General features: G+C 44.0%; 1 protein-coding gene across 1 annotated transcript in view; it reads right to left on the minus strand.

Annotated features, from left to right (window-relative positions):
• LOC143803966 (cytochrome P450 2K1-like) overlaps window positions 1–26,265 on the minus strand; it is a 271,585-nt gene that overhangs the window by 110,853 nt on the left and 134,467 nt on the right. Inside the window, exon 3 of the mRNA XM_077281717.1 lies at window positions 168–351. Coding sequence (XP_077137832.1) covers window positions 168–351 — 184 coding nt within the window. The remainder of the gene's footprint in view (window positions 1–167; window positions 352–26,265) is intronic.

The raw sequence follows: 26,265 nt of genomic DNA on the forward strand, positions 1-26,265 counted from the left end.
CCCTAGTTTGATCCTGGGTACGCCCATGGGCTGGGTGGTAAAGGGGTAAAAGGTAAAAAGCTATTTAAATGTTTTTGTTTCTTTTTCTAAATAAAAATAGGCAAAAACGAAAATTCTATTTAAAAACAGTAATGAGCACAATGACATATTTGACTTATCTTACTTACCTTCATTAGAGTCCTATGATGAAACTGAAATTTGATTGCAAAAAGATTTCCAATGATGGGTAACGGAGTTGGTCCAGGGGGCAGTAAAGCAGCAGCTTGACGAAGTTTCATGAGCTGAATACTGAACAGACCCAACAGTAGAACTAGAAGTATCCAAATAACATCCATTCTCGTGGGGTGATCTCTAAAATGTATTAAAAAAAATAGTCAAAAGGAACATAAAACCATGAAATTACTGTTTCCAATTACTAAAATAAAGATATGCATATTGATTTATGACATGGACACCTTTTGTCATATGGGATTAAATTAGAGACATACACCTCTTTTTACGGTAACACAGTAGATTTATCTTATGCTGCTAAAGAATAGGTTCTCTTTTCTAAAAATCCACAAATATATCACCAGCATTATCAATCTCACAGGATTCGGAAGACAAGTGTCTTGTATGGCTTGACTTTTTTTTTCTCATAAGTAAAAAAGGTCTGTCATTTTTTCAGACTGGTGGGCCCATTTTTGGTCTGTATGTGAGTTTTTATAAACCTTGCTCAAGTTTGTTGAACAGCATGGATTAAAATAGGACTTTTCCAATTTTTCTTCTTTGTTTTGTGGCAGACAAATGGTCTGCAAGAAAAAAAAAACATACATGTGTAAAAGAACAATCATTCTAATTGGTCAATGGTTTATCGACCATGGCTTAACCATAGTGGGTTTAGGGGTTGCAATCGCACCCATGCTTGGAAATCTAAGAGGCCCAAAAGATCCCTTAGGCCACTTTGAGAAAACCAATACTAATAAAGATCCATGAAAGTAAAGGGATCTGCTGGAGATTTTGCCTTGGGGCTCACAAGCTTCAAGCTTCAAAACAACTGATGTGGGAAGCCATCCTAAGAGTGGGTGTAAAAGTAGCAGTGGAGTCCATGCTTACTTATACTATATGTCAGCAGTTACAGTGGAAGCATAGCCAGCAGACTGGAAGCTAACTGTAGCCTGTGTTACCATTCTTTGTGGTCACTGGTAGCTACTCACATAGATTATATATGTCAAAGACAAGAAAAGTGGCACATAGTACTGGTGGAGAGACAGATACAGTGACATAACAACCTATATCTGTAGAGACAAGATTTGACTGAAAAAAAGCCATAGCAGTCTGGGCGTGAAGAAGAGAAGTGAAAAAAGAGAGCTGTCAATTGAAGACATTACCTGTGAGTCATGGAATTTCTATGTACACTTAAAGGGAATTTGTCAGTAGGATCAATCCTCCTAAGCCATGTACATGGGCATGCAGGTCATAGAAAGTGGAATAAAATAATGTTTATAATAATAATAATAATAATAATAATAGCTGGGGGTGAACCTGGTCCCCATGGCAGACCCCACAGCTAAAAGGTACATCTCTTCTTTATATTCAAAGTAATTGTGAGATAAAATAAACTTAACACCATCGATAATAAAGTGAGATTAAGATGACAGGTTCCATTAGAATAAAAGATTGTACTTCACAACCCCTATTCTGCTCAATTATAGAATAAAATGAGGTGACGTGTTATGTCTCCAAAATATACTCCTGTTTTCAAGCAATAGTATGCAATATTTCATTAAAATCATTAGTGTTTTCTAACTGTAAATTTTTATATAACGTTTTAGAACAAACAGAAAAGTAATATTTCCAATTGACAAAAGTAAAAACTTTTGATTACAGAAAAAAATAAACAATACAAGATAAAGCTGTAAGGGTGAATAGCTGAAGAAAAGGGGTGGTGAGAGGGGGAAGTGTGCCCAAGAGGTAAAGGATCCTACCTAATAAAAAAGGAAAAGCTAAGGAAAATCAGAAGCTGTGAAAGCCTGTAAGAGCAGTGGTGGTAGAGCAAATAGAGTATGATTAATGTAGTCTGCCCTGGGAGACCACACTTTACTGAGTTTATCTACTTTGTAATAAAATAGGGCTGGCAATTTCTCATTGATCATATACCATGAGATCCAAATCTTCACTTCCATAAGATCTAATCCAAGTTTTCTCTAGGTTGAGGCAATTACCTGTTTAGTAGCTCGGATATAAAGGGAATGAGAGCATTTGAACATTTAGGAATATTGGGGATATGCTTATTTAACAAGGCCTCTCATGGATTTTTCCTTAGATTATGGTCTGTGACTGAGATAAGGAAATATACTCTAATCCAAAGTCTATGCATTTTGGGGGAAAGCCACCATATGTGATACATGTCGCTGTCACTGTTACTACATTGACTGTGGCCAAGGAACACTGAGTGACAGTTCAGCAGTCCTATGGGATCTGGAATGTGCTGGACTGTCAGTTTTGTGAGTGACAGTCCAGTTATCCAATCTTATCCTGGGATGTGCTGGATTGTCAACAGTTTGATTGAAAGTCTTGCTGCTCAATCTTGTTTACTTTGCAGGTGTTTCCTTAGGTGCCTACCATCCCTAATCATTTGCAAAGTATTTAGTTGACTAGCTGCTATTAGTCTGTGTCAGTTGTAGATGTGCTTTTCGTAGGTGTGTTTGCTTGCTTTGTGTCTGACTCTGATCTGACCCTGGATTTTGTTGAGCACTCTTTTGTATTTCCCTTACAGCTTTTGATGAACCCTCCTGGCATTTGACCCCGGATTGTTACCTGACCACACTTTTTTATCACCCCTTTGTACTACAAGCTCTCCTGGTATCTGACCTTGGATTTTCTAACTACCCTTTCTCACATCTTGCCCTTGAATAGTAATTCAGCAACACAGTCGCCCTCAGAATGGCATCCTCGAAAACACTGAGGAGATTAGAACAGCTTTGGCCATTCTGGAGTCAAATACCTTCTGATCATTACTTTATAATATGTTTAAAAAAAAAACACAAACATTGAGCTTGGTTTAAGTTGGTATTTTTGCAGCACATAAACACATGTTCACATTGGCCATAAAGCATACAAAACCTACAAGAAAGAAATGAGGAAAAACCCTGCTGTAACTAAATATGTAAAAAGCAAAAGTGCATTTAAATAACACAGAGTTTTTAGTAATACTGTTTTTGATCAAAAATAGCATAAAAGCCAACCCACCGTAGATAAGCCGACCCTGATTGGGACGGTCCTACGCTGTCTAAAATTAAAAACCTTTACATGTGTCAGAGTTGACATTTTTACTTATTTAGTTACAACAGGGTTTTTCCTCATTTTGTTTCTTGTAGGTTTTGTATGTTTATAATATGTTTTCAGCATCACAGTGTTAAGTAGGCAGTGTGTAGTTGAGGACTAAATCTAATTTCAATCTGCATCAGACAAAGTGGATGTGCAAGTAAGGTGATGTCTATGGGTAGAGTGACTTAGCAGAGTATATATGAGTGAGATAGTACCTGGTGCATGAGGATTTAAGCAGTCTTTCTGTTTGAAAGGTGTAAGAATATGGGTTGTTATTATTATTATTATTATTATATGGTGGTGCCATATTCTTCAACAGAGAGGTCATAAAATGTTTAAGCTACAGTTATCAGAACACTTCTTTGGGCGGAAGATTACATTTTTCCTGACTAACAAGAAAAAGAATAACTCCATCTATGTTGAATAAGTGATGGAGCCTAGTGACACCTGCTGTGATGCACATACGGAATGCCATAGGAGAGTCGATTCCTAGTGGGAATTGAGTGTTACTCCACAGAGGTGCAAATGGGAGAAAAGGAGAAATAAGGGCAGAGGAATAATTTAAGTTGGCCCATATTTTAAGTTTCTGGGGTTCATGATGTGTTTGCATTGAGGTGGAAGAAGCCAGAGTAGAGTGTCAGGGTCCACTAAAGTTAGTGGAGGTTCTTTGAAAGCATTATATAGAGTTAATTGGGCCAATTGAGATTATAAATAATACTTAGTTAAGTTGGGAACTCCTATATCATCATTCAAGCGGTGGCATACATTGTAGCACTATTTACTCGTGGAAGACCTACTTTCAAGACAAAAGAGTTAATCCGTTGAGTAATTTTAAGGTGATGAGACAGGGTAGGGATAGGTAGAATGTGGAATAATTAAAGTAATTTGGGGAGAGGGGTCATCTTAGGAGCATGTATGGGGCCTGGCCAGGAGAGTTTGAGGTTTCCCCACATTTGTAGTAAGGAACAAAGTTTGTATGACATTTGGGTGTAGTTTGCCGTAAATAGAGACTCAAGGTTAGCAACTTTTTTGACTCAGAGATAACCAATATGGCTAATATAGGAAACATGGAGTAATAAAATATAACTGTTAATAAGTCTGCATTAAAACATCCCCCCCAAATATTATTAAAATTAAGACAGCATAAACAAAGGATGTTCAACTAGATAAATGATTTGGAGTTAATCCATAAAAAGTTACAGTAGACTCCACCCTTTAATACCGCAAGAGTTGAGATGCCTCTATCAAAATCTCTAATCCTTTACCCACTTGGCATATAATAAGGCAGTCTTATAGTTACATTAGTGATTAAGACATAATCAACCTTCCACTAATATGAATGAGACCTGCAAATTATAACTTCTCAACTCAATTTCGCAGTATTAAGTGGTATTAAGGGAGGAATAAATAACTCCTTTGAGAGAAGGACAGTATCTGTATCTCAACTGATATGACCATTTGGTATACAAATGTAACATTAATAAAGTGTCAGTACTCAAACAGCTACTTACTTTACTGTACCAAATGACAGTATCAAACACAGAAGAAATATAAAGATCAGTATCAAAAATATGGTACAGTTGTGCTCAAACGTTTACATACCCAGAATTTTTCCTTTCTTTGCCTTTTTTCAGAGAATATGAATGATAACACCAAAACTTTTTCTCCACTCATAGTTAGTGGTTAGGTGAAGCCATTTATTTTGAAACTACTGTTTTATCTTTTAATGAAAACTGTTGGAGGAAAATAGCGCAATAGGGTTTTATCCGAGATTGAGCAGTCAATGCAAGGTAAAAGCACTCACCAGACGCAGCGTAAAACAAGCATTGGAAAGATTCTCTGCTGCAGATCCACGGATCCACGAGGGACCGGCCGTTGAGAATACAATGTAGGAGAACGTGGTCAAATTCTGCGCTGCTGAATCATGTAGTCCAAAGGTATTGTTAAAAAATATGAATAAAGACCACTTTTTAACAATACCTTTGGACTACATGATTCAGCAGTGCAGAATATTACCACGTTCTCCTACATTGTTTTCTCTTTTTAAATCCTAATGACAACACAAAACATCCAAATGACCCTGATCAAAAGTTCACATACCCCATTTCTAACATCAATGACAGCTTGAAGTCTTTTGTGGTAGTTGTGGAGGAGGGTCTTTATTTTCTCAGATGGTAAAGCTGCCCACTCTTCTTGGCAAAAGCCTCCAGTTCCTGTAAATTCCTGGGCTGTCTAGCATGAACTGCATGCTTGAGATCTCACCAGAGTGGCTCAATGATATTGAGGTTAAGAGACCGAGATGGCCACTCAAGAACTGTCACTTTGTTCTGCTGTAACCAATGACAGGTCGACTTGGTCATGTGTTTTGGATCGTTGTCATGTTGGAACATCCAAGTGCGTCCCATGCGCAACTTCCGGGCTGATGAGCCCAAATTTACCTCCAGTATTTGCTGACAACATGCTGCATTCATCTTTACTTCAACTTTGACCAAGTGTCCTGTACCTTGTAGCTCACACATCCCCAAAACATCAGCGATCCACGTCCATGCTTTACAGTAGGAATGGTGTTTCTTTCATCATAGACCTCTCTCCAAATGTAACGTTTATAGTTGTGGCCAAAAAGTTCAATTTTGGTCTCATCACTCCAAATCAGGGCCGGACTGGCCATCGGGCAGTTCTGGCAAATGCCAGAAGGGCCGGTGGCAGTAGTGGGCTGCTCGAAGTGTGCAGCTGTCGGCACACTCCCCCCGCCGTCGGCGCACTCCCGGCCCCGCATTCAACTTTACCGGCGTCATGGATGCCGGTACAGTTGAATGCAATGATGGAGGAGAGAGCGTCCGCTGACAATGTTGTCATGTTGGAACATCCAAGTGCGTCCCATGCGCAACTTCCGGGCTGATGAGCCCAAATTTACCTCCAGTATTTGCTGACAACATGCTGCATTCATCTTTACTTCAACTTTGACCAAGTGTCCTGTACCTTGTAGCTCACACATCCCCAAAACATCAGCGATCCACGTCCATGCTTTACAGTAGGAATGGTGTTTCTTTCATCATAGACCTCTCTCCAAATGTAACGTTTATAGTTGTGGCCAAAAAGTTCAATTTTGGTCTCATCACTCCAAATCAGGGCCGGACTGGCCATCGGGCAGTTCTGGCAAATGCCAGAAGGGCCGGTGGCAGTAGTGGGCTGCTCGAAGTGTGCAGCTGTCGGCACACTCCCCCCGCCGTCGGCGCACTCCCGGCCCCGCATTCAACTTTACCGGCGTCATGGATGCCGGTACAGTTGAATGCAATGATGGAGGAGAGAGCGTCCGCTGACGCTCCGTCTCCCATCAATCCCCACTCTGCCTGCTGCTGACACTGTGGATGCGCGATGACATCATATCATCGCGCACCTGCTGTGTGACTGGGCGGGCAGACTGCAGCTGCTGAGACCAGAGCCAGGAGCAGCGCGGGCCCGAGGAAAGGAGAGTAGAGTGTTTTTGTTTTTTTATTATTATTATATATCATTGACTGAGTGATAACTGGATTGTGGAGCTATTGGGAGGGCTGCATTACATTCTATGGGGCTGTGCTGCATTATATTGTACGGTGGCTGTGCTGCATTACATTCTATGGGGCTGGTCTGCATTACATTCTATGGGGCTGTGCTGCATTATATTCTATGGGGCTGTGCTGCATTATATTGTATGGGGACTGGCTGCATTACATTCTATGGGTCTATGGGGCTGTGCTGCATTATATTCTATGGGGCTGTGCTGCATTATATTCTATGGGGCTGTGCTGCATTACATTCTATGGGGCTATGCTGCATTACATTCTATGGGGCTATGCTGCATTACATTCTATGGGGCTTGTAACAAAACACTCCGGGATCGCCTTTGCTGGGGTCAAAGGTCACGTGGTTTGTGCATTAAACTCTGAGGCGACAGCAGGTTTCCAAGTAGACTGACCTCAGGTCAGGTTTATTAAAGTGAAAGCAAATACAGAAAACAAAACATAAAAATAAATCCTTGCCTGTCCGGCGTTAACTATACAAATACGTTCCTATCTAACAACTGGGGGGCTTCTCCCACCCAGCTAACATTACACAGGTCACGAGCACAGCTCTCACTCACGGTTGTCTCACACAGACAGGCATTCTGTGTGCCCCAGGCTGACACCTGAAACCTCCAGCTGGTCAGCCTTTATTCCTGCACTTATTAACCCCTCGGTATCCTGAAGATACTGAGCGGCTTAATTCACATAGGACAAATACCTGGGCGAGATATACCTGCCCCCAACTACCAGACCGACATGACTCTTACATATCCTCCCCCCCTGCTCAGACCACTCAGGTCGAGCAAGAATACTCTCGAAACAGTGTACTCGGGACAGGGCATCAGCGTTCCCCATCTGCACCCCGGGGCGGTGCTCCACCGTGAACGAGTAAGCCTGCAGAGCAAGGAACCACCGGGTTACCCGACTATTACGGTCCTTGTGGAGATGCATCCACTTGAGAGGGGCATGGTCCGTGACCAGCCTAAATTTCCTACCTGCCAGGTAATATTTGAGGGAGTCGAGAGCCCATTTGATGGCTAGGCACTCTTTTTCAATCACAGCATACCTCTGCTCATGTACATTCAGTTTCCGACTGAGGTAGAGGACCGGGTGTTCGACTCCGTCCCTTACCTAGGGAAAGTACAGCTCCGATACCAGTATCAGAAGCATCCGTTTGCACCACAAACTCGCTGCTGAAATCAGGAGTCACTAGTACGGGCTGAGAGCACAAAGCCCGTTTCAGACTGTGGAAGGCCTCTTCAGCCGCTGAGGTCCATTTTACCATGACGGAATCCCTCCCTTTGGTAAGATCCGTCAAGGGGGTAGCCATGGCCGCAAAGTTGGGTATGAACCGGCGATAATAGCCGGCAATGCCCAGGAAAGCTTGAACTTGTTTCTTGTTCACTGGTTGCGGCCAGCCCTGAATTGCCTGTATTTTGTCGATCTGGGGTTTAACCACTCCTCTACCAATCACGTAGCCCAAGTATCGGGCTTCTTCAAGGCCGATGTGACATTTCTTAGGATTCGCCGTTAAGCCTGCGTCTCTCAGGTCATCAATCACCGCCTGTACCTTCCGGAGGTGAGCTTCCCAGTAAACGCTGTAAATTATGATGTCGTCTAGGTAGGCAGAGGCGTACTGCCTGTGGGGCCTCAAGACTCGATCCATCAATCTCTGGAACGTTGCTGGGGCTCCGTGAAGTCCAAACGGCATGTAGATATACTGGAACAGCCCTTCTGGTGTAGCAAATGCCGTCTTCTCTCTGGCCGCCTCGGCCAGAGGGATCTTCCAGTACCCCTTTGTTAGATCCAGGGTCGTAATATATCGGGCTTTACCCAGCCGATCGATCAACTCATCGACCCGGGGCATAGGGTAGGCATCAAATTTAGAAACCGCATTCAGTTTCCGAAAGTCATTACAAAACCGTATGGAGCCATCCGGCTTAGGTATCAACACGATTGGACTGGACCAGGCGCTGTGCGACTCTTCAATAACTCCTAAGTCCAACATGGCCTTCACCTCCTGGGAGACGGCTTCACGGCGTGCTTCCGGAATCCGGTACAGCTTCACATGAACTGTGACACCAGGCTCTGTGACAATCTCATGTTTCACTAGCCTAGTCTGGCCAGGTTTTTCCGAGAAAAACTGTTGGTTCTGTAACAAAAACTGCTTAACCTCAGATTTTTGTCGTTCAGAGAGAGTCTCGGCAATCTGCACCTCCGGTATGGTAGGTGAGCAAACCGGACGGGGCAGATCCGCTGTTAGGGCAGCACGGTCTTTCCAGGGTTTTATCAGATTCACATGATAAATCTGCTCTGGTTTTCTCTTACCAGGCTGGTGCACTTTATAGTTCACTTCTCCAACTCGTTCCATGACCTCAAAGGGGCCCTGCCATTTTGCCAGAAATTTACTATCCACCGTAGGGATTAGGATCAACACCCTATCCCCGGGTGCAAACGTACGGACCTTGGCGCCTCTATCATAACTTTGCCTCTGGGCTCCCTGGGCCTGTAACATATGTTCCCTAACAAGGGGCATGACAGCAGCAATCTGGTCCTGCATTTGCGTTACATGGTCTATCACCGTTTTAAAGGGAGTGACTTGACCTTCCCAGGTTTCTTTTGCGACGTCCAACAGTCCACGGGGACGACGGGCATATAATAGCTCGAAAGGCGAGAATCCTGTGGAAGACTGGGGAACTTCCCTAATGGCAAACAGCAAATAGGGTAACAAGTAATCCCAGTTCTTCCCATCTTTGTCTATCGCCTTCCGGAGCATCTGTTTTAAGGTTTTATTGAACCGCTCAACCAGGCCATCTGTTTGAGGGTGATAGACTGACGTACGCAACTGGTCTATTTGTAAGAGCCTGCAGAGCTCCTTCGTCACCCTTGACATAAAGGGAGTCCCCTGGTCGGTGAGTATCTGTTTTGGAATTCCCACCCGACTAAACACTTGTACCAACTCTTTGGCCATCGTTTTGGTAGCAGTGTTACGCAAAGGGATGGCTTCGGGGTAACGAGTGGCATAGTCCATGATGACGAGGATATGTTGATGCCCACGTGCGGACCGGGGAAGGGGCCCAACCAAATCCATCCCAATTCTCTCAAACGGGACCCCAATAATAGGGAGGGGTACCAAAGGGCTACAGAACCGAGGTTTAGGTGCCGAGATTTGGCACTCTGGACAGGACTCACAATAGTTACGCACATCATTGTGTATTCCGGGCCACACAAAACAATGCAATATCCTTTCTGTGGTTTTTTTACCCCCAGATGTCCCCCCATTATATGTCCGTGGGCCAGGTCCAGTACCTTCCGCCGATAAGGTTTGGGTACCACTAACTGTTGCACAGTGTCTTCCCCTTTTTTTTCTACCTGGTAGAGTAAATCATTCTCAAGAACCATGTACGGGTACGCTAGCCTAGTGTCAGGTTCTACGGGTACGCTATCTATCACTTTTACATTTTTCCTAGCCTGAGTCAGGGTAGGATCTTTCATTTGTTCGCTGTGGAAGTCATCCAACTGAACTCCCAAATCGGGTAGGCAGGGTGCTGGATGGCTGTCTGCCTCCGCCTCTCGCTGAGTTTCCTCAGTTTCCTCAGTTTCCCCCGCCATAACTGAGAAGGGGAACTGAAGGTTAGATTCAATAACCTCCCCAACAACATCTTTCTGTGGAGTCTCGTCTAGGAACTCGGGACCTCCAGATGGCATGGGGGAAGATTCACGGTTACAGCTACCGTGAAGGAGCAACTGATTCTCCCACAACTGCCAGAAATGAGGAAAATCCCTGCCCAGGATTATATCATGTAACAATGCGGGAACGAGTCCCACTTTGTGTTGCACAGACCCATAGGGAGTGGAGATACATATGACCGCTGTAGGATATGAGCAGGTGTCACCATGCACACACGTTACAGAAAATTTATCAGACGGACCAGATGGAAGTGCCACCAGACTGGCTTTCACCAGAGTCACCACACTTCCAGAGTCTAGCAATGCCACAACATTTTTCCCATCTACAGACAATTCACGCAGGTGTTTCGCTGTATCATTTTGACCCGCATTCACACTTACTAGCCGTGTAACCAAAGACATGCGTTTCTTAGAGTCCGTAACGTCGCACTGCATGGGTTCAGTGGTAACAGGACAGTTCGCAGAAACATGGCCCTTCTCATGGCAACGGAAACACCTAACAGGCCCCCTATTGAAACCAGAGTCCGACACCCTTGATCTCGGGGTGCGAGCAGTCCCGTGTTCCTCCCCCATAGTTTTTGGCAATTTTCCTTCCCCCGCAGTCCCTGGAACAGTCTTACCGGTTCCACGAGGAGGAGGTACAGTTCGGGTAGTAGCGGTATCATCAGGAAGTCCTTCCGCCACGGAATAACGCTCCACCAAGTCCACCAATTGATCCGCTGTCGCGGGATTTCCTTGGCTCACCCACTTTTTCAGCGCCGGTGGTAGTACTCTCAGGTACTTGTCCAGAACGATCCGCTGGATTATCTCCGGAGTTGTCAGTACCTCGGGTTGCAGCCATTTCTTTATCAAGTAGATCAGGTCGAACATCTGCAATCGCGGCGATTTATCTGGCTGATAGGTCCACTGATGTACCCTCTGTGCACGGACAGCCGTCGTCACACCGAGCCGGGCCAGGACCTCAGCTTTCAGCCTCTCAAAGTCCTGAGCGACTTCCGGGTCCAAGTCATGGTAAGCTTTTTGGGCCTCACCGGAGAGAAACGGAGCAATTAGATCGGCCCATCGTTCCTTCGGCCACTTCTCTCTCAACGCTGTCCGCTCAAACGTTGTCAGGTACGCCTCGACGTCATCTTCTGCGGTCAGCTTTTGCCAGTACCGACTCACATGGATTCTCCTGGACTCTGCTTCCAGGTTAGCCTCAGGCATGCTCACCAAGCGCTGCCCCACCTGTTGGAGAAGCAGGCGGTCTGCAGTCGTCACGTCCACCAACTCCTTCAGCTGTGCGGCCATCAAGCGGTTAGCTTCCTGCTGTACGGCAGCGGACTGTACTAGGGCTTTCACCACGTCTTCCATACTGTCGCCTGTGCCACGGAGTGCCCGCATTCTCCACCACAATGTAACAAAACACTCCGGGATCGCCTTTGCTGGGGTCAAAGGTCACGTGGTTTGTGCATTAAACTCTGAGGCGACAGCAGGTTTCCAAGTAGACTGACCTCAGGTCAGGTTTATTAAAGTGAAAGCAAATACAGAAAACAAAACATAAAAATAAATCCTTGCCTGTCCGGCGCTAACTATACAAATACGTTCCTATCTAACAACTGGGGGGCTTCTCCCACCCAGCTAACATTACACAGGTCACGAGCACAGCTCTCACTCACGGTTGTCTCACACAGACAGGCATTCTGTGTGCCCCAGGCTGACACCTGAAACCTCCAGCTGGTCAGCCTTTATTCCTGCACTTATTAACCCCTCGGTATCCTGAAGATACTGAGCGGCTTAATTCACATAGGACAAATACCTGGGCGAGATATACCTGCCCCCGACTACCAGACCGACATGACTCTTACAGGCTGGACTGCATTACATTCTATGGGGGCTGGCTGCATTATATTGTATGGTGGCTGTGCTGCATTAGATTCTATGGGGCTGTGCTGCATTACATTCTATGGGGCTGTGCTGCATTATATTGTATGGTGGCTGTGCTGCATTACATTCTATGGGACTGTGCTGCATTACATTCTATGGGGGCTGTGCTGTATTACATTCTATGGGGACTGGGCTGTATTACATTCTATGGGGGCTGTGCTGTATTACATTCTATGGGGGCTGGCTGCATTACATTCTATGGGGCTGGCTGTATTACACTATGGGGGCTGGCTTCATTACATTCTATGGGGGCTGGCTGTATTACATTCTATGGGGGCTGTGCTGCATTACATTCTATGGGGGCTGTGCTGCATTACATTCTATGGGGGCTGTGCTGTATTACATTCTATGGGGGCTGTGCTGTATTACATTCTATGGGGACTGAGCTGTAATGCTGGATACAGCTGTAATTATATGTTCTATAGTCGTGTTACACTTCCCTCACTTCTTGTAACCTACAAGTGTACAAAGATATTATACAGTCACCATGTAACAAGTGTTGTGAATTCTATTGTGGGTTCTGCTCTTAGGCTCCCTCCGGTGGTTATAAGTGGTAGTGCTGCTGTTTGTCCTTCACAACAGTCATCAGCTGCTTCCACTTTGGACGGGGCTATTTAGTCTGGCTCCTTCCTTTATTGAGTGCCAGTTGTCCATTGTTTTCTAGGGATCCACATCTCTGCTTGGTTTCTCCTTCTGGATTGTCCAAATCATCTAAGATAAGTCCTGGCTCTGTTTTTGCAGTCCACATGCGGTGGACTTAATAGTTCTGTGAATTGCTATGTTTTTTCTTGTCCAGCTTTGTCTGTGTTAAGATTTACTCAGCCAAGTTGGAAGCTCTGGAGTCACAGAGTTACCCTCCATGCCTTTAGTTAGGTGTGGAGATTTTTGTATTCTCTGTGGTGGATTTTGTAGTATTTTTTATACTGACCGCACAGTACTCTTTCCTGTCTTTTCTTTCTAGGTAGCGTGGCCTCCTTTGCTAAATTCTGTTTTCAGTCTGCGTTTGTAATTTCCCTCTCCTCTGACAGTCAATATTTGTGGGGGGCTGCCTTTCCTTTGGGAATTTTCTCTGAGGCAAGATAGTATTCCTGTTTCTTTCTTTAGGTGTAATTAGTCCTCCGGTCGTGACGAGGTGTCTAGGGAGTGACAGGAACATCCCACGGCTACTTCTAGTTGATGTGTTAAGTTCAGGGTCTGCGGTCAGTATAGAGGCCACCTACTCCAGAGCTCGTCCATGCTGCTCCTAGGCCACCAGTTCGTAACAGTACAACTGGCCAACAATAAGTTAACCGCATCTCAAAAGAAGGGAAAGAAAGTGCTGAGCCATTTTTTTTTCTGTACTCTGTTGTGTTTTTTTTTCCCTCTTCACTTCTGGGTGGCTCAGGAGTTAGGCGTTGACATGGATGTTCAGGGACTTGCTTCTCGGGTGAATCAACTTGCTGCTAGAGTACAGGGTATTTCTGATTATATCGTGCAGACTCCTGTTTTAGAGCCTAGAATTCCTACCCCCGATCTGTTCTTCGGGGACAGGTCCAAATTTTTGAGCTTTAAAAATAACTGTAAACTGTTTTTTGCTCTTAAGCCCCTTTCCTCTGGTGATCCCATCCAGCAGGTAAAAATTGTAATTTCTCTGTTGCGTGGTGACCCGCAGGATTGGGCATTTTCCCTGGAATCTGGGAATCCGGCCTTGCTTAATGTAGACACCTTTTTTCAGGCGCTTGGGTTATTGTATGATGAACCTAACTCTGTAGAGCATGCTGAGAAAACACTTTTGGCCCTGTGTCAGGGTCAAGAAGCGGCAGAGTAATATTGCCAGAAATTCAGAAAATGGTCTGTGCTTACTAAGTGGAATGAGGATGCTTTGGCGGCAATTTTCAGAAAGGGTCTTTCTGAATCTGTTAAAGATGTTATGGTGGGGTTCCCCACGCCTGCAGGTCTGAGTGATTATATATCTCTGGCCATTCAAATTGATCGGCGCTTGCGTGAGTGCAGAGTTGTGCACACTATGGCGTTGTCTTCCGAGTGGAATCCTAAGCCTATGCAGTGTGATAGGATTGTGTCTAGAGCGGAACGCCAAGGATTCAGACGTCAGAATAGGTTGTGCTTTTACTGCGGCGATTCTGCTCATGTTATTTCTGATTGCCCTAAGCGTGCCAAGAGAATCGCTAATTCCGTTACTATCAGTACTGTACAACCTAAATTTCTGTTATCTGTGACCCTGATCTGCTCATTATCGTCATTCTCTGTCATGGCATTTGTGGATTCAGGCGCCGCTTTAAATTTAATGGACTTAGAATTTGCCAGACGTTGTGGTTTTTCCTTACAGCCTTTGCGGAGTCCTATCCCTTTGAGGGGGATTGATGCTACACCATTGGCTAAAAATAAACCTCAGTTTTGGACACAGTTAACCATGTGCATGGCGCCAGCCCATCAGGAAGATTGTCGCTTCCTGGTGTTACATAATTTGCATGATGCTGTTGTGCTGGGGTTTCCATGGTTACAGGTACATAATCCGGTGTTGGATTGTTGGATTGGAAATCTATGTCTGTGACTAGTTGGGGTTGTCAGGGGGTTCACGATGACGTTCCTCTGATGTCAATTTCCTCCTCCCCCTCTTCTGAAATTCCTGAGTTTCTGTCAGATTTCCAGGATGTTTTCGATGAGCCCAAGTCCAGTTCCCTTCCACCGCATAGGGACTGTGATTGTGCTATTGATTTGATTCCAGGCTGTAAGTTTCCTAAGGGCCGACTTTTCAACCTGTCTGTGCCTGAACATGCCACCATGCGGAGCTATGTAAGGGAGTCTTTGGAGAAGGGGCATATTCGGCCATCTTCTTCTCCATTAGGAGCAGGTTTTTTTTTTGTTGCCAAGAAGGATGGCTCCTTGAGACCCTGTATTGATTATCGCCTCTTGAATAAGATCACGGTCAAATTCCAATACCCTTTGCCTTTGCTTTCTGATTTGTTTGCCAGAATTAAGGGGGCTAGTTGGTTTAGTAAGATTGACCTTCGAGGGGCATATAATCTGGTTCGTATTAAGCAGGGTGACGAATGGAAAACTGCGTTTAATACGCCCGAGGGCCATTTTGAGTATCTTGTGATGCCATTCGGACTCTCTAATGCCCCATCTGTGTTTCAGTCCTTCATGCATGATATTTTTCGGAATTATCTTGATAAATTCATGATTGTATATTTGTATGATATTTTGATTTTTTCAGATGATTGGGAGTCTCATGTGAAACAAGTTAGGATGGTATTTCAGGTCCTTCGTGACAATGCCTTGTTTGTGAAGGGGTCTAAGTGCCTCTTTGGTGTACAGAAGGTTTCTTTTTTGGGCTTCATTTTTTCTCCATCATCTATAGAAATGGATCCGGCTAAGGTTCAGGCCATTCATGATTGGATCCAGCCCACATCCGTGAAGAGCCTTCAGAAATTTTTGGGCTTTGCTAATTTTTATCGCCGTTTCATTGCCAACTTCTCCAGTGTGGTTAAACCCCTGACCGATTTAACGAGGAAGGGCGCTGATGTAGCTAATTGGTCCTCTGAGGCCATTTCTGCCTTTCAGGAGCTTAAGCGCCGATTTACTTCTGCCCCTGTGTTGCGTCAGTCGGATGTTTCTCTTCCTTTTCGGGTTGAGGTTGACGCTTCTGAGATTGGGGCAGGGGCCGTTTTGTCTCAGAGGAATTCTGATGGTTCCTTGATGAAACCGTGTGCCTTCTTTTCTCGAAAGTTTTCGCCTGCGGAACGCAATTATGATGTCGGCAATCGTGAGTTGTTGGCTATGAAGTGGGCATTTGAGGAGTGGCGACATTGGCTTGAGGGGGCCAAGCACCGTATTGTGGTCTTGACCGATCATAAGAATCTGATTTACCTCGAGTCTGCCAAACGGCTGAATCCTAGACAGGCCCGATGGTCCCTGTTTTTCTCCTGTTTTGATTTTGTTGTCTCGTATCTTCCAGGTTCTAAGAATGTTAAGGCTGATGCCCTCTCTAGGAGTTTCTTGCCTGATTCCCCTGGGATTCTTGAGCCGGTTGGTATTCTTAAGGAGGGGGTGATTCTTTCTGCCATCTCCCCTGATTTGCGATGGGCTCTTCAGGAGTTTCAGGCTGATAAACCTGATCGCTGTCCAGCGGGGAAACTGTTTGTTCCTGACAGATGGACTAGTAAAGTGATTTCTGAGGTTCACTGTTCTGTGTTGGCTGGCCATCCTGGGATTTTTGGTACCAGAGATTTGGTTAGTAGGTCCTTTTGGTGGCCTTCTTTGTCACGGGATGTGCATTCTTTTGTGCAGTCCTGTGGGACTTGTGCGCGGGCCAAACCTTGCTGCTCCCGCGCCAGTGGGTTGCTTTTGCCTTTGCAGGTCCCTGAGAGGCCTTGGACGCATATTTCTATGGATTTTATTTCGGATCTTCCTGTTTCCCAGAGGATGTCTGTTATCTGGGTGGTCTGTGACTGGTTTTCTAAGATGGTTCATTTGGTACCTTTGCCTAAGTTGCCTTCCTCTTCTGAGTTGGTTCCGTTGTTTTTTCAGCATGTGGTTCGTTTGCATGGTATTCCGGAGAATATTGTGTCCGATAGATGTTCCCAGTTTGTTTCTAGGTTTTGGCGGTCCTTTTGTGCTAAGCTGGGCATTGATTTGTCTTTTTCTTCTGCAGCGCCCCAGAGTCCTGGTCGTTGCAGTGCTGTGGCTCCGCCACTAAGGGGAGCTGTGGTACGTCTGATGGCACTGAAGGAGTTCATCTGATCAGGTATCACAGACACCAATACATTTCACAGTCGGGCCTCCAGGGGGAGCTAAGGGTTCTATTCACTAGGCCACTCCCCACCATTGTGGGTAAACTGGGGGTCAGGCAGGAAGTTAGGACAGAAAGCTGACTGGGTTGGAACCAGGCAACACCTTGTGGCAGAGGGTGTTGCGGGGGAAGATACAGTAGGGTCTCTGTCAGGGGTGGGATCCTGACAGAGGCTTGGCAACTTGAGCGAACGTAACGGGACCGTGCCTGCTCAGGATAGCGGCGGTGGCCAAGGAAGGATCAGAAGCGAGATAGATTGTGCTGAGTGAGAAACGAGATCAAAGCAATAAGGAGAATACCAGTAGGAGTCGTGCTGTAAGACCGAGGCAACATCCTACTGAGGCGCACAACCGGTGGCCGGAACGCCGAGAGAGTATTACAATATTCAGCTTCAAGCAATACTCTAAACAGCGGCAGGACAGTCAGTCTAAGGCGGGCTGTCTCACTTAAATCACCTATGCAGTCTTGGGGGGCAACTTGTGGAGAGGGGCGACTCTAGGGTCCCGGAAGAGCTCCGAGCCTACCCGTCAAACGGGTGCCGTCCCAACCAGAACATCAGGGAGGGACGGAGGATTAGCAGAACATCATCTAATCGAGTTGTGAGGGAACTTAAGAAACAGACATAACAGTTGTGGGGACTTTCTGTAAGCACAGCAGGGAAGGACCGCAACACATAGCCCTAGAGGGAAGGCACAGATTTCCACCTGTGAAGAGAACTCTGGAGGTGCCATTGGACCGGCCGGACTTGCGCAGCCTGGTGAACCGTATTCTGGACTGAGGACCCAGAGATCTTCAGTAAAGAGGTAAAGAGACAGCAACCTGGTGTCCTCGTTATTTACTGCACTGCACCACTAATATTCATCTATCTACATCATTCACTGTGCGCCCCTCGGCAGGGTCACGGACCGGGGCCTAGCCACCGTGACAACCCCAGAGCAGAGACTCAGAGGCCCGGTACCGGGTACCCCTCGGCCCTGCGGCAGTGGGGGGGGCGCTACACTTCCGCATTTCATCCTCAGACAAACAGCCAAACCGAGCGAACTAACCAGACTTTGGAAACTTATTTGAGATGCTTTGTGTCTGCCGATCAGGATGATTGGGTGGCTTTCTTGCCATTGGCCGAGTTTGCCCTTAATAATCGGGCTAGTTCTGCTACCTTGGTGTCACCATTCTTTTGTAATTCTGGGTTTCATCCTCGTTTTTCTTCAGGGCAGGTTGAGTCTTCTGATTGTCCTGGGGTGGACTCTGTGGTTGACAGGTTGCAGCAGATTTGGGCTCATGTTGTGGACAATTTGGTGTTGTCTCAGGAGGAGGCTCAGCGTTTTGCCAACCGTCGTCGGCGTGTGGGTTCCCGGCTTCGGGTTGGGGATTTGGTATGGTTGTCTTCTCGTCATGTTCCTATGAAGGTTTCTTCCCCGAAGTTCAAGCCTCGGTTTATTGGTCCTTATAGGATTTCTGAGATTATCAATCCAGTGTCTTTTCGTTTGGCCCTTCCAGACTCTTTTTCCATCCATAATGTTTTTCATAGATCTTTGTTGCGGAAATATGTGGTGCCCGTGGTTCCCTCCGTTGATCCTCCTGCCCCGGTGTTGATTGATGGGGAGTTGGAGTATGTTGTGGAGAAGATCTTGGATTCTCATTTTTCTAGACGGAGGCTTCAGTATCTTGTCAAGTGGAAGGGTTATGGCCAGTAGGATAATTCTTGGGTTGTTGCCTCCGATGTTCATGCTGACGATTTGGTTCGTGCCTTCCATTTGGCTCGTCCGGATCGGCCTGGGGGCTCTGGTGAGAGTTCGGTGACCCCTCCTCAAGGGGGGGGTACTGTTGTGAATTCTGCTGTGGGTTCTGCTCTTAGGCTCCCTCCGGTGGTTATAAGTGGTAGTGCTGCTGTTTGTCCTTCACAACAGTCATCAGCTGCTTCCACTTTGGACGGGGCTATTTAGTCTGGCTCCTTCCTTTATTGAGTGCCAGTTGTCCATTGTTTTCTAGGGATCCACATCTCTGCTTGGTTTCTCCTTCTGGATTGTCCAAATCATCTAAGATAAGTCCTGGCTCTGTTTTTGCAGTCCACATGCGGTGGACTTAATAGTTCTGTGAATTGCTATGTTTTTTCTTGTCCAGCTTTGTCTGTGTTAAGATTTACTCAGCCAAGTTGGAAGCTCTGGAGTCACAGAGTTACCCTCCATGCCTTTAGTTAGGTGTGAAGATTTTTGTATTCTCTGTGGTGGATTTTGTAGTATTTTTTATACTGACCGCACAGTACTCTTTCCTGTCTTTTCTTTCTTTTCTTTCTTTTCTTCCTTTGCTAAATTCTGTTTTCAGTCTGCGTTTGTAATTTCCCTCTCCTCTCACAGTCAATATTTGTGGGGGGCTGCCTTTCCTTTGGGAATTTTCTCTGAGGCAAGATAGTATTCCTGTTTCTTTCTTTAGGTGTAATTAGTCCTCTGGTCGTGACGAGGTGTCTAGGGAGTGACAGGAACATCCCACGGCTACTTCTAGTTGATGTGTTAAGTTCAGGGTCTGCGGTCAGTATAGAGGCCACCTACTCCAGAGCTCGCCCATGCTGCTCCTAGGCCACCAGTTCATAACAGACAAGTGGGCCTGTGTGACTTCAAATGCCAGGGCTGAATTTTAGTCCCAGTCCGGCCCTGCTCCAAATTACCTTGTTCCAGAAGTTTTGAGGCTTGTCTCTGTGCTGTTTTGTGTATTGTAGGTGAGATACTTTATGGCATTTGCGCATTAATGGCTTTCTTCTAGCGACTCAACCATGCAGCCCAATTTTCTTCAAGTGCCTCCTTATTTTGCATTTTGAAACAGCCACACTGCTAGTATTCAGAGAGTCCAGTATTTCAACTAATGTTATTTGTGGGTTTTTCTTTGCATCCCGAAAAATTTTCCTGGCAGTTGTGGACAAATTTTTTGTTGGTCTACCTGACGTGGTTTTGTTTTTAGAGAGCCCCTCATTTTCCATTTGTTTATCACTTTGAACGCTGCTGACTGGTATTATCAATTTGTTGGATATCTTCTTTAATCCCTTTCCTGTTTTATACAGTTCAGCTATCTTTTCCTGTAGATTTGTTGACAATTTTTTTGCTTTCCCCATATCTCACAATCCAGAAACGTCAGTGGATGGATGAAAGATGCAAGAGTTTGTCTAGATCCGAGAAACTCACTCAGCTTTTATGCACACACACTGATTACAAGCAAACAGGCCACAGGTGAGGATGTTACCTTTAACAGCCATTCAAACCCATTTGTCTCAACTTCTGTGCATGTTATCAGGCCAAAATCATCAGGGTATGATGCCAAATAGATCATATGCAGTGACTAAATAAAGAGAAGACATGTTCAATAAAGTGAAACCACATAATGAAGACAAATATAAAACACCCCCTTACCCAATGCTTGCTTCTGCTGGAATGGCACCAGTCCCAATGCAAGTTTCAAAGCAAGACTTTATCAGGCGGTAGCGTCAGATCAGAGAGGACTACCTTTTAAACTCCTTGGAGCCAATAGAAAAACCCCTACAAATCACAACCTCTGGCAGTGGCACCACGGCACAGGCAGTGGACAACGTCAGAGGTGAGCAAATCATGAGCCGCTTCATTGAAGGGAGGACGAGTCACTTGAGGTGAGTTCAACTCTCTTCAATCGCTCGGATGGCATCATTGACAAAGCCAACTTTGAATGTGGGGTAGAATTTATAGGAAAAACAAAAGGGAGTTTAGAAAAAGAGTAGAGGAGCATTTGCATGACAACAATAATTGGAGAGATTCACCAATAGCTAATCACGTCAATCATCATCATCAAGGCCGTAGTACAGTTTTAAAATTCATAAGGATAAAAAAAACAATATTCCACCAAGAGGAGAAATCTGGGACAGAAAATGGTGTATGTGAACTTTTGTCATTATGATTTAGAAAGAGAAAATACAGTAGTTTGACAATAAATAGCTTCACCCAACCATTAACCATGAGTGGAGAAAAAGTTCTGATGTTATCATTCATATTGTCTGAAAAAAAGGCCAAGAAAGCAAAAATTCTGACGGGGTATTTGAACTTTTGAACACAACTGTATGAGACATTTCTTTGGAGACACATTTTACAAAAAGATCAACAATGTTGATAGTGAAGGAAATTCCTTTGATTTGTGCAAACAGGTGATGGAATTTTACCTCAACTAGGTGTAGAGTGTTCAGCAGCAAGATATATGTACAGTGTGTATGGAAAGTATTGAGACCCCTTTTAATTTTTCACTCTGTTTCATTGCAGCCATTTGGTAAATTCAAAAAAGTTCATTTTTTTTCTCATTATTGTACTCTCTGCACCCCATCTTGACTGAAAAAAAACAGAAATATAGAAATTTTTGCAAATGTATGAAAGTAAAACTGAAATATCACATGGTCATAAGTATTCAGACCCTTTGCTCAGTATTGAGTAGAAGCACCCTTTTGAGCTAGTACAGCCATGAGTCTTCTTGGGAATGATGCAACAAGTTTTTCACACCTGGATTTGGAGATCCTCTGCCATTCTTCCTTGCAGATCATCTCCAGTTCTGTCAGGTTGGATGGTGAAAGTTGGTGGGCAGCCATTTTCAGGTCTCTCCAGGGAGGCTCAATTGGGTTTAGGTCAGGGCACTGGCTGGGTCAGTCAAGAATGGTCACAGAGTTGTTCTGAAGCCATTCCTTTGTTATTTTAGCTGTGTGCTTAGGCTCATTGTCCATTGGAAGGTGAACCTTAGGCCAAGTCAGAGGTCCAGAGCACTCTGGAAGAGGTTTTCATCAAGGATATCTCTGTACTTGGCCGCATTCATGTTTCCTTCAATGGCAACCAGTTGCCCTGTCCCTGCAGCTGAAAAGCACCCCATAGCATGATGCTGCCACCACCATGTTTCACTGTTAGGATTGTATTGGGCAGGTGATGAGCAGTGCCTGGCTTTCTCGACACATACCATTTAGAATTATCACCAAAAAGGTCTATCTTTGTCTCATCAGACCAGAAAATCTTATTTCTCATAGTCTGGGAGTCCTTCATGTGTTTTTTAGCAAACTCTATGCGGGCTTTCATATATCTTGCACTGAGGAGAGGCTTCCGTCGGGCCGCTCTGCCATAAAGGACCTACTGGTGTAAGGCTGCAGTGATAGTTGATTTTGTGGAACTTTCTCCCATTTCCCTACTGCATCTCTGGAGCTCAGCCACAGTGATTTGGAGTTATTTTTTACCTCTCTCAACAAGGCTCTTCTCCCACAGTTGCTCAGTTTGGCTGGATGGCCAGGTCTAGGAAGACGTCTGGTGGTCTCAAACTCCTTCCATTTATGGATTATGTAGGCCACTGTGCTCTTAGGAACCTTGAGTACTGCAGAAATTCTGCCTTACCACAATTTTGTCCCTGAGCTCCTTGGCCAGCTCCTTTGACCTCATGATTCTCATTTGGTCTGGAATACATTGTGAGCTGTAAGGTCTTACAGTATATAGACAGCCTTTCCAAATCAAGTCCTATCAGTTTAATTAAACACAGCTGGACTCCATTGAAGGAGTAGAACCATCTCAAGGAGGATCACAAGGAAATGGACAGCATGTGACTTAAATATGAGTGTCTGAGCAAAGGATCTGAATACTTATGACCATGTGAAATTTCAGTTTTTCTTTTTTAATACATTTGCAAAAATTTCTACATTTCTTTTTTTCAGTCAAGATGGGGTGCAGAGTGTACATCAATGAGAAAAAAAATTAACTTTTTTGAATTTACCAAATTGCTGCAATGAAACAGAGAGTGAACAATTTAAAGGGGTCTGGATACTTTCCGTACACACTGTATATATACAGCTCTGGCAATAATTAAGAGACTACCACATCAAAACCCTGTTATGGGCAGCCCAATCTCCAGACCTGAACCCCATTGAAAACCTCTGGAATGTAATCAAGAGGATGATGGATAGTCGTAAGCCATAAAACAAAGAATAACTGCTTAACTTTTTGTGCCAGAAACAGTGTGAAAGACTGGTGGAAAACAAGCCAAGACGCATGAAAGCTGTGATTAAAAATCATGGTTATTCCACAAAATATTGATTTCTGAACTCTTTCTGAGTTAAAACATTAGTATTGCTGTTTCTAAATGATTATGAACTTGTCTTCTTTGCATTATTTGAGGTCTGAAAGCACTGGATTTTTTTTAATCTTCACCATTTCTCCTTTTCAGAAAAATAAACATCAACATTTATGGCATTTTTGCCAGAGCTGTATGTGTGTGTATATATATATATATATATATATATATATATATATATATATATATATATATATATATATATATATATATATATATATATATATATATATATACACACTGTATATGTATATATATAACCACTATCCGTCCCATTTGTTTTGCTGTGTTTGGTCGCCCTCTTGTGTTCCTCTGTTTTACTATACTTGTCTTTTATTGATATCGTTATCAGCTCAATAAAATGTGTATTTATATGTATTTTTTGTGGCTTAACAATTCTTTGTAGGTTTTTCTGGTTTCACAGGTTTTTCGGCCTATATCACACTTGGGTTTGGTGCTTCTATTATTATTATTTTTATTTTTTATTCATAATTATGTATATGGTTGCACCAACCACTTTACAGTTGCCCCTTGTGTTTACCCTTTGTTACATGTGTTTTTCACAGAAATGCAGCTTCAGCAAGCATGGTTTGCAAAGCCAGGGAAAGTTCCAGGTCTAACCAATTCAACAAGGTTTTTGGTAATGGGTCCACAAATTTGCCATCAGGAGATCAGAGAGAGATTTCTGAATTACAAAATAAAGAACAGCAGCTTTTGCACAGACGGACTTAAGTCTGGTGGAATAAGGCATTTTTAGAGAATTATACCAACAAAACGTCTGATCCCTAGGGGTCTTAGAATACAAGTGTTTCCATCTTTCCCCATCTAGGATGAATTCTTTATTAATCAACGGGAAAACATTTTTGTTAATAGTTTGCTTAAGTTTATGGAATCTGTAATTGATCCCAATAATAAAAATCCCTGTAAACTATGAGTAAAGAAATTGATGATCTTTTCAACAGACTGCAAAAAAAGATGTTGCCTCAGTCTCTTGTAATTTTCAATTCGTCATTGGACAAGCAATTTGAGCTATGGAAAAAAGAAATACGAAAGAGTCAAACGAAGATATTTTCCCATGATTTAGATGACTTCTAGCAAAATCATGTGTATTGATTGTGTAGACCTAAAACAAATATTATTCACAGTAGATTGTCTTTTTGATCATCTGAAATTCACCCCGATTCATCTCTATCAACTATGCTATATTGTTTTGGTAAAAGAGTAAACGTAAATAGGATTCAAAAAACAGCTAACATAGATAAAACTCAGAAAAAATACAAACCATGAGATACAGCCTTCCCAAAACCCTGTCTGATGACAAATGCACATTTAGCAGGATGCAGCAGGCCTCCACTGATAAAGGCAAGGGGCAGTACAGGTGTATCTCATGGTATTTTTTCTGTTTTTTTTGTTAGCTGTTTTTTGACATTAGTGGTAGGACTCGCAAGATTATGAGGACCCTTGACGTTGGGTTGCGAGCTTACTTTATTTTGGCCAAAATATTAAACCAATACCTCATATAATGTATGTGTTTATCATATGCATTAATTTTTTGCACTATATAACTTTAGTTTTTTTTGCGGGATGTGGCCAGGCCTCTTTTTGTTGGTTAGGTTTTTTGGGGCATCTGTCACAGTGTGCTGCATACTATGTTGCTGGGCAGCCCGCCTGTTAATACAGGAGCGTCATTAATAGGCTGCATACCAGACACTGTGCATCACACTTACCTGTGTGACTGGCGTCCTATGCGAGTCATATCAATGTGCATTTTTTCTACTAGGCAGCCAACCCCTGCAATGTCTGGCTGGTGTGGGGGTGGCTGTTTTTATCAAGTAGTTTGCACCTGTGCTGCCCCTTGCCTTTATCAGTGGAGGCCTGCTGCATTCTGCTAAATGTGCATTTGTCATCAAACAGGGTTTTGGGAAGGCTGTATCTCATGGTATGTAAATAGGATTCAAAGCATCAAACTAATAAACGGAGACAAGAAGCCGCCACATCAAATTCACCTAAAGTGATTAATTTCTCTGAACATTGCCTCTTGTCATGTGTCTGCGTTCAAAACATTGAGCCTGTGCTTTGTGGTCAGCTTCTCTATCTGCAGAACTACAGCACTTACATCTTTTTTCCGGGTGTTTTTCCGGGTGTCTGGTATCCTTGCTTTAGTCTTTTTAGGTTGACAGGTGTTTTCGTTTACTCACTTTTAAGGGGCATCAATGTATACTTTCCCGTGGGTGGTTTTTCCTGCTGGTGATATTCTCATTTGGATGTCCAGTAATACTGCTGTTTTTTATGCCAGTAACTGAAAGTCTTCCTAGGGTTTGTCTCTCTGCTGATTACACTTTTTACCCTGCACGTATTTTCTGTTTCTTGTTTAGGAAGTAGGTGGCATATTCTCTAGCAGCAAGTACTTTATCTTTTCATTTTGCATTTCATAGTTTGGTTTAACTCACTCTGAGATCTCTTTTTATCACAGCACCCCTTCCCTTCTGTGGGTACATTGCACTCTGCTCTGTCCTCCGGTTGCTTAAAAGGAACGTGAAGCGCTCGATGGCCTTTCAGGCAGCATAGGTCCAAGTTGCCATTGTTTAGTCTGTTTTTATGGCTATACCAGCCCATGTAGGAATAGTTTAGGACTGTGAGGTCAGAATCTCTAGTTTGTTAGGGAACTGGCTTGGTCAGTTGCAATTTTTTAATGTTTTACCTATTTTCCTGTGTGTATTGTAACACAATAATAACCTTTTCCCTGTATTCAAGGATCTACACATATTTGCTCAATTTTTAATCTTTAAGAAATGATTTAACAATGAAGAACTAAGCAACTCTTTACATCAACCCTCGAACAGGAAGCCTCTCAAGTGCTTGAAGATCTTGGGCCATGTTCACACGTTGCGGTTTTTACCA

The sequence above is a fragment of the Ranitomeya variabilis genome, chromosome 2 (assembly GCF_051348905.1).
Source record: "Ranitomeya variabilis isolate aRanVar5 chromosome 2, aRanVar5.hap1, whole genome shotgun sequence".
Classification (NCBI taxonomy): Eukaryota; Metazoa; Chordata; class Amphibia; order Anura; family Dendrobatidae; genus Ranitomeya; species Ranitomeya variabilis.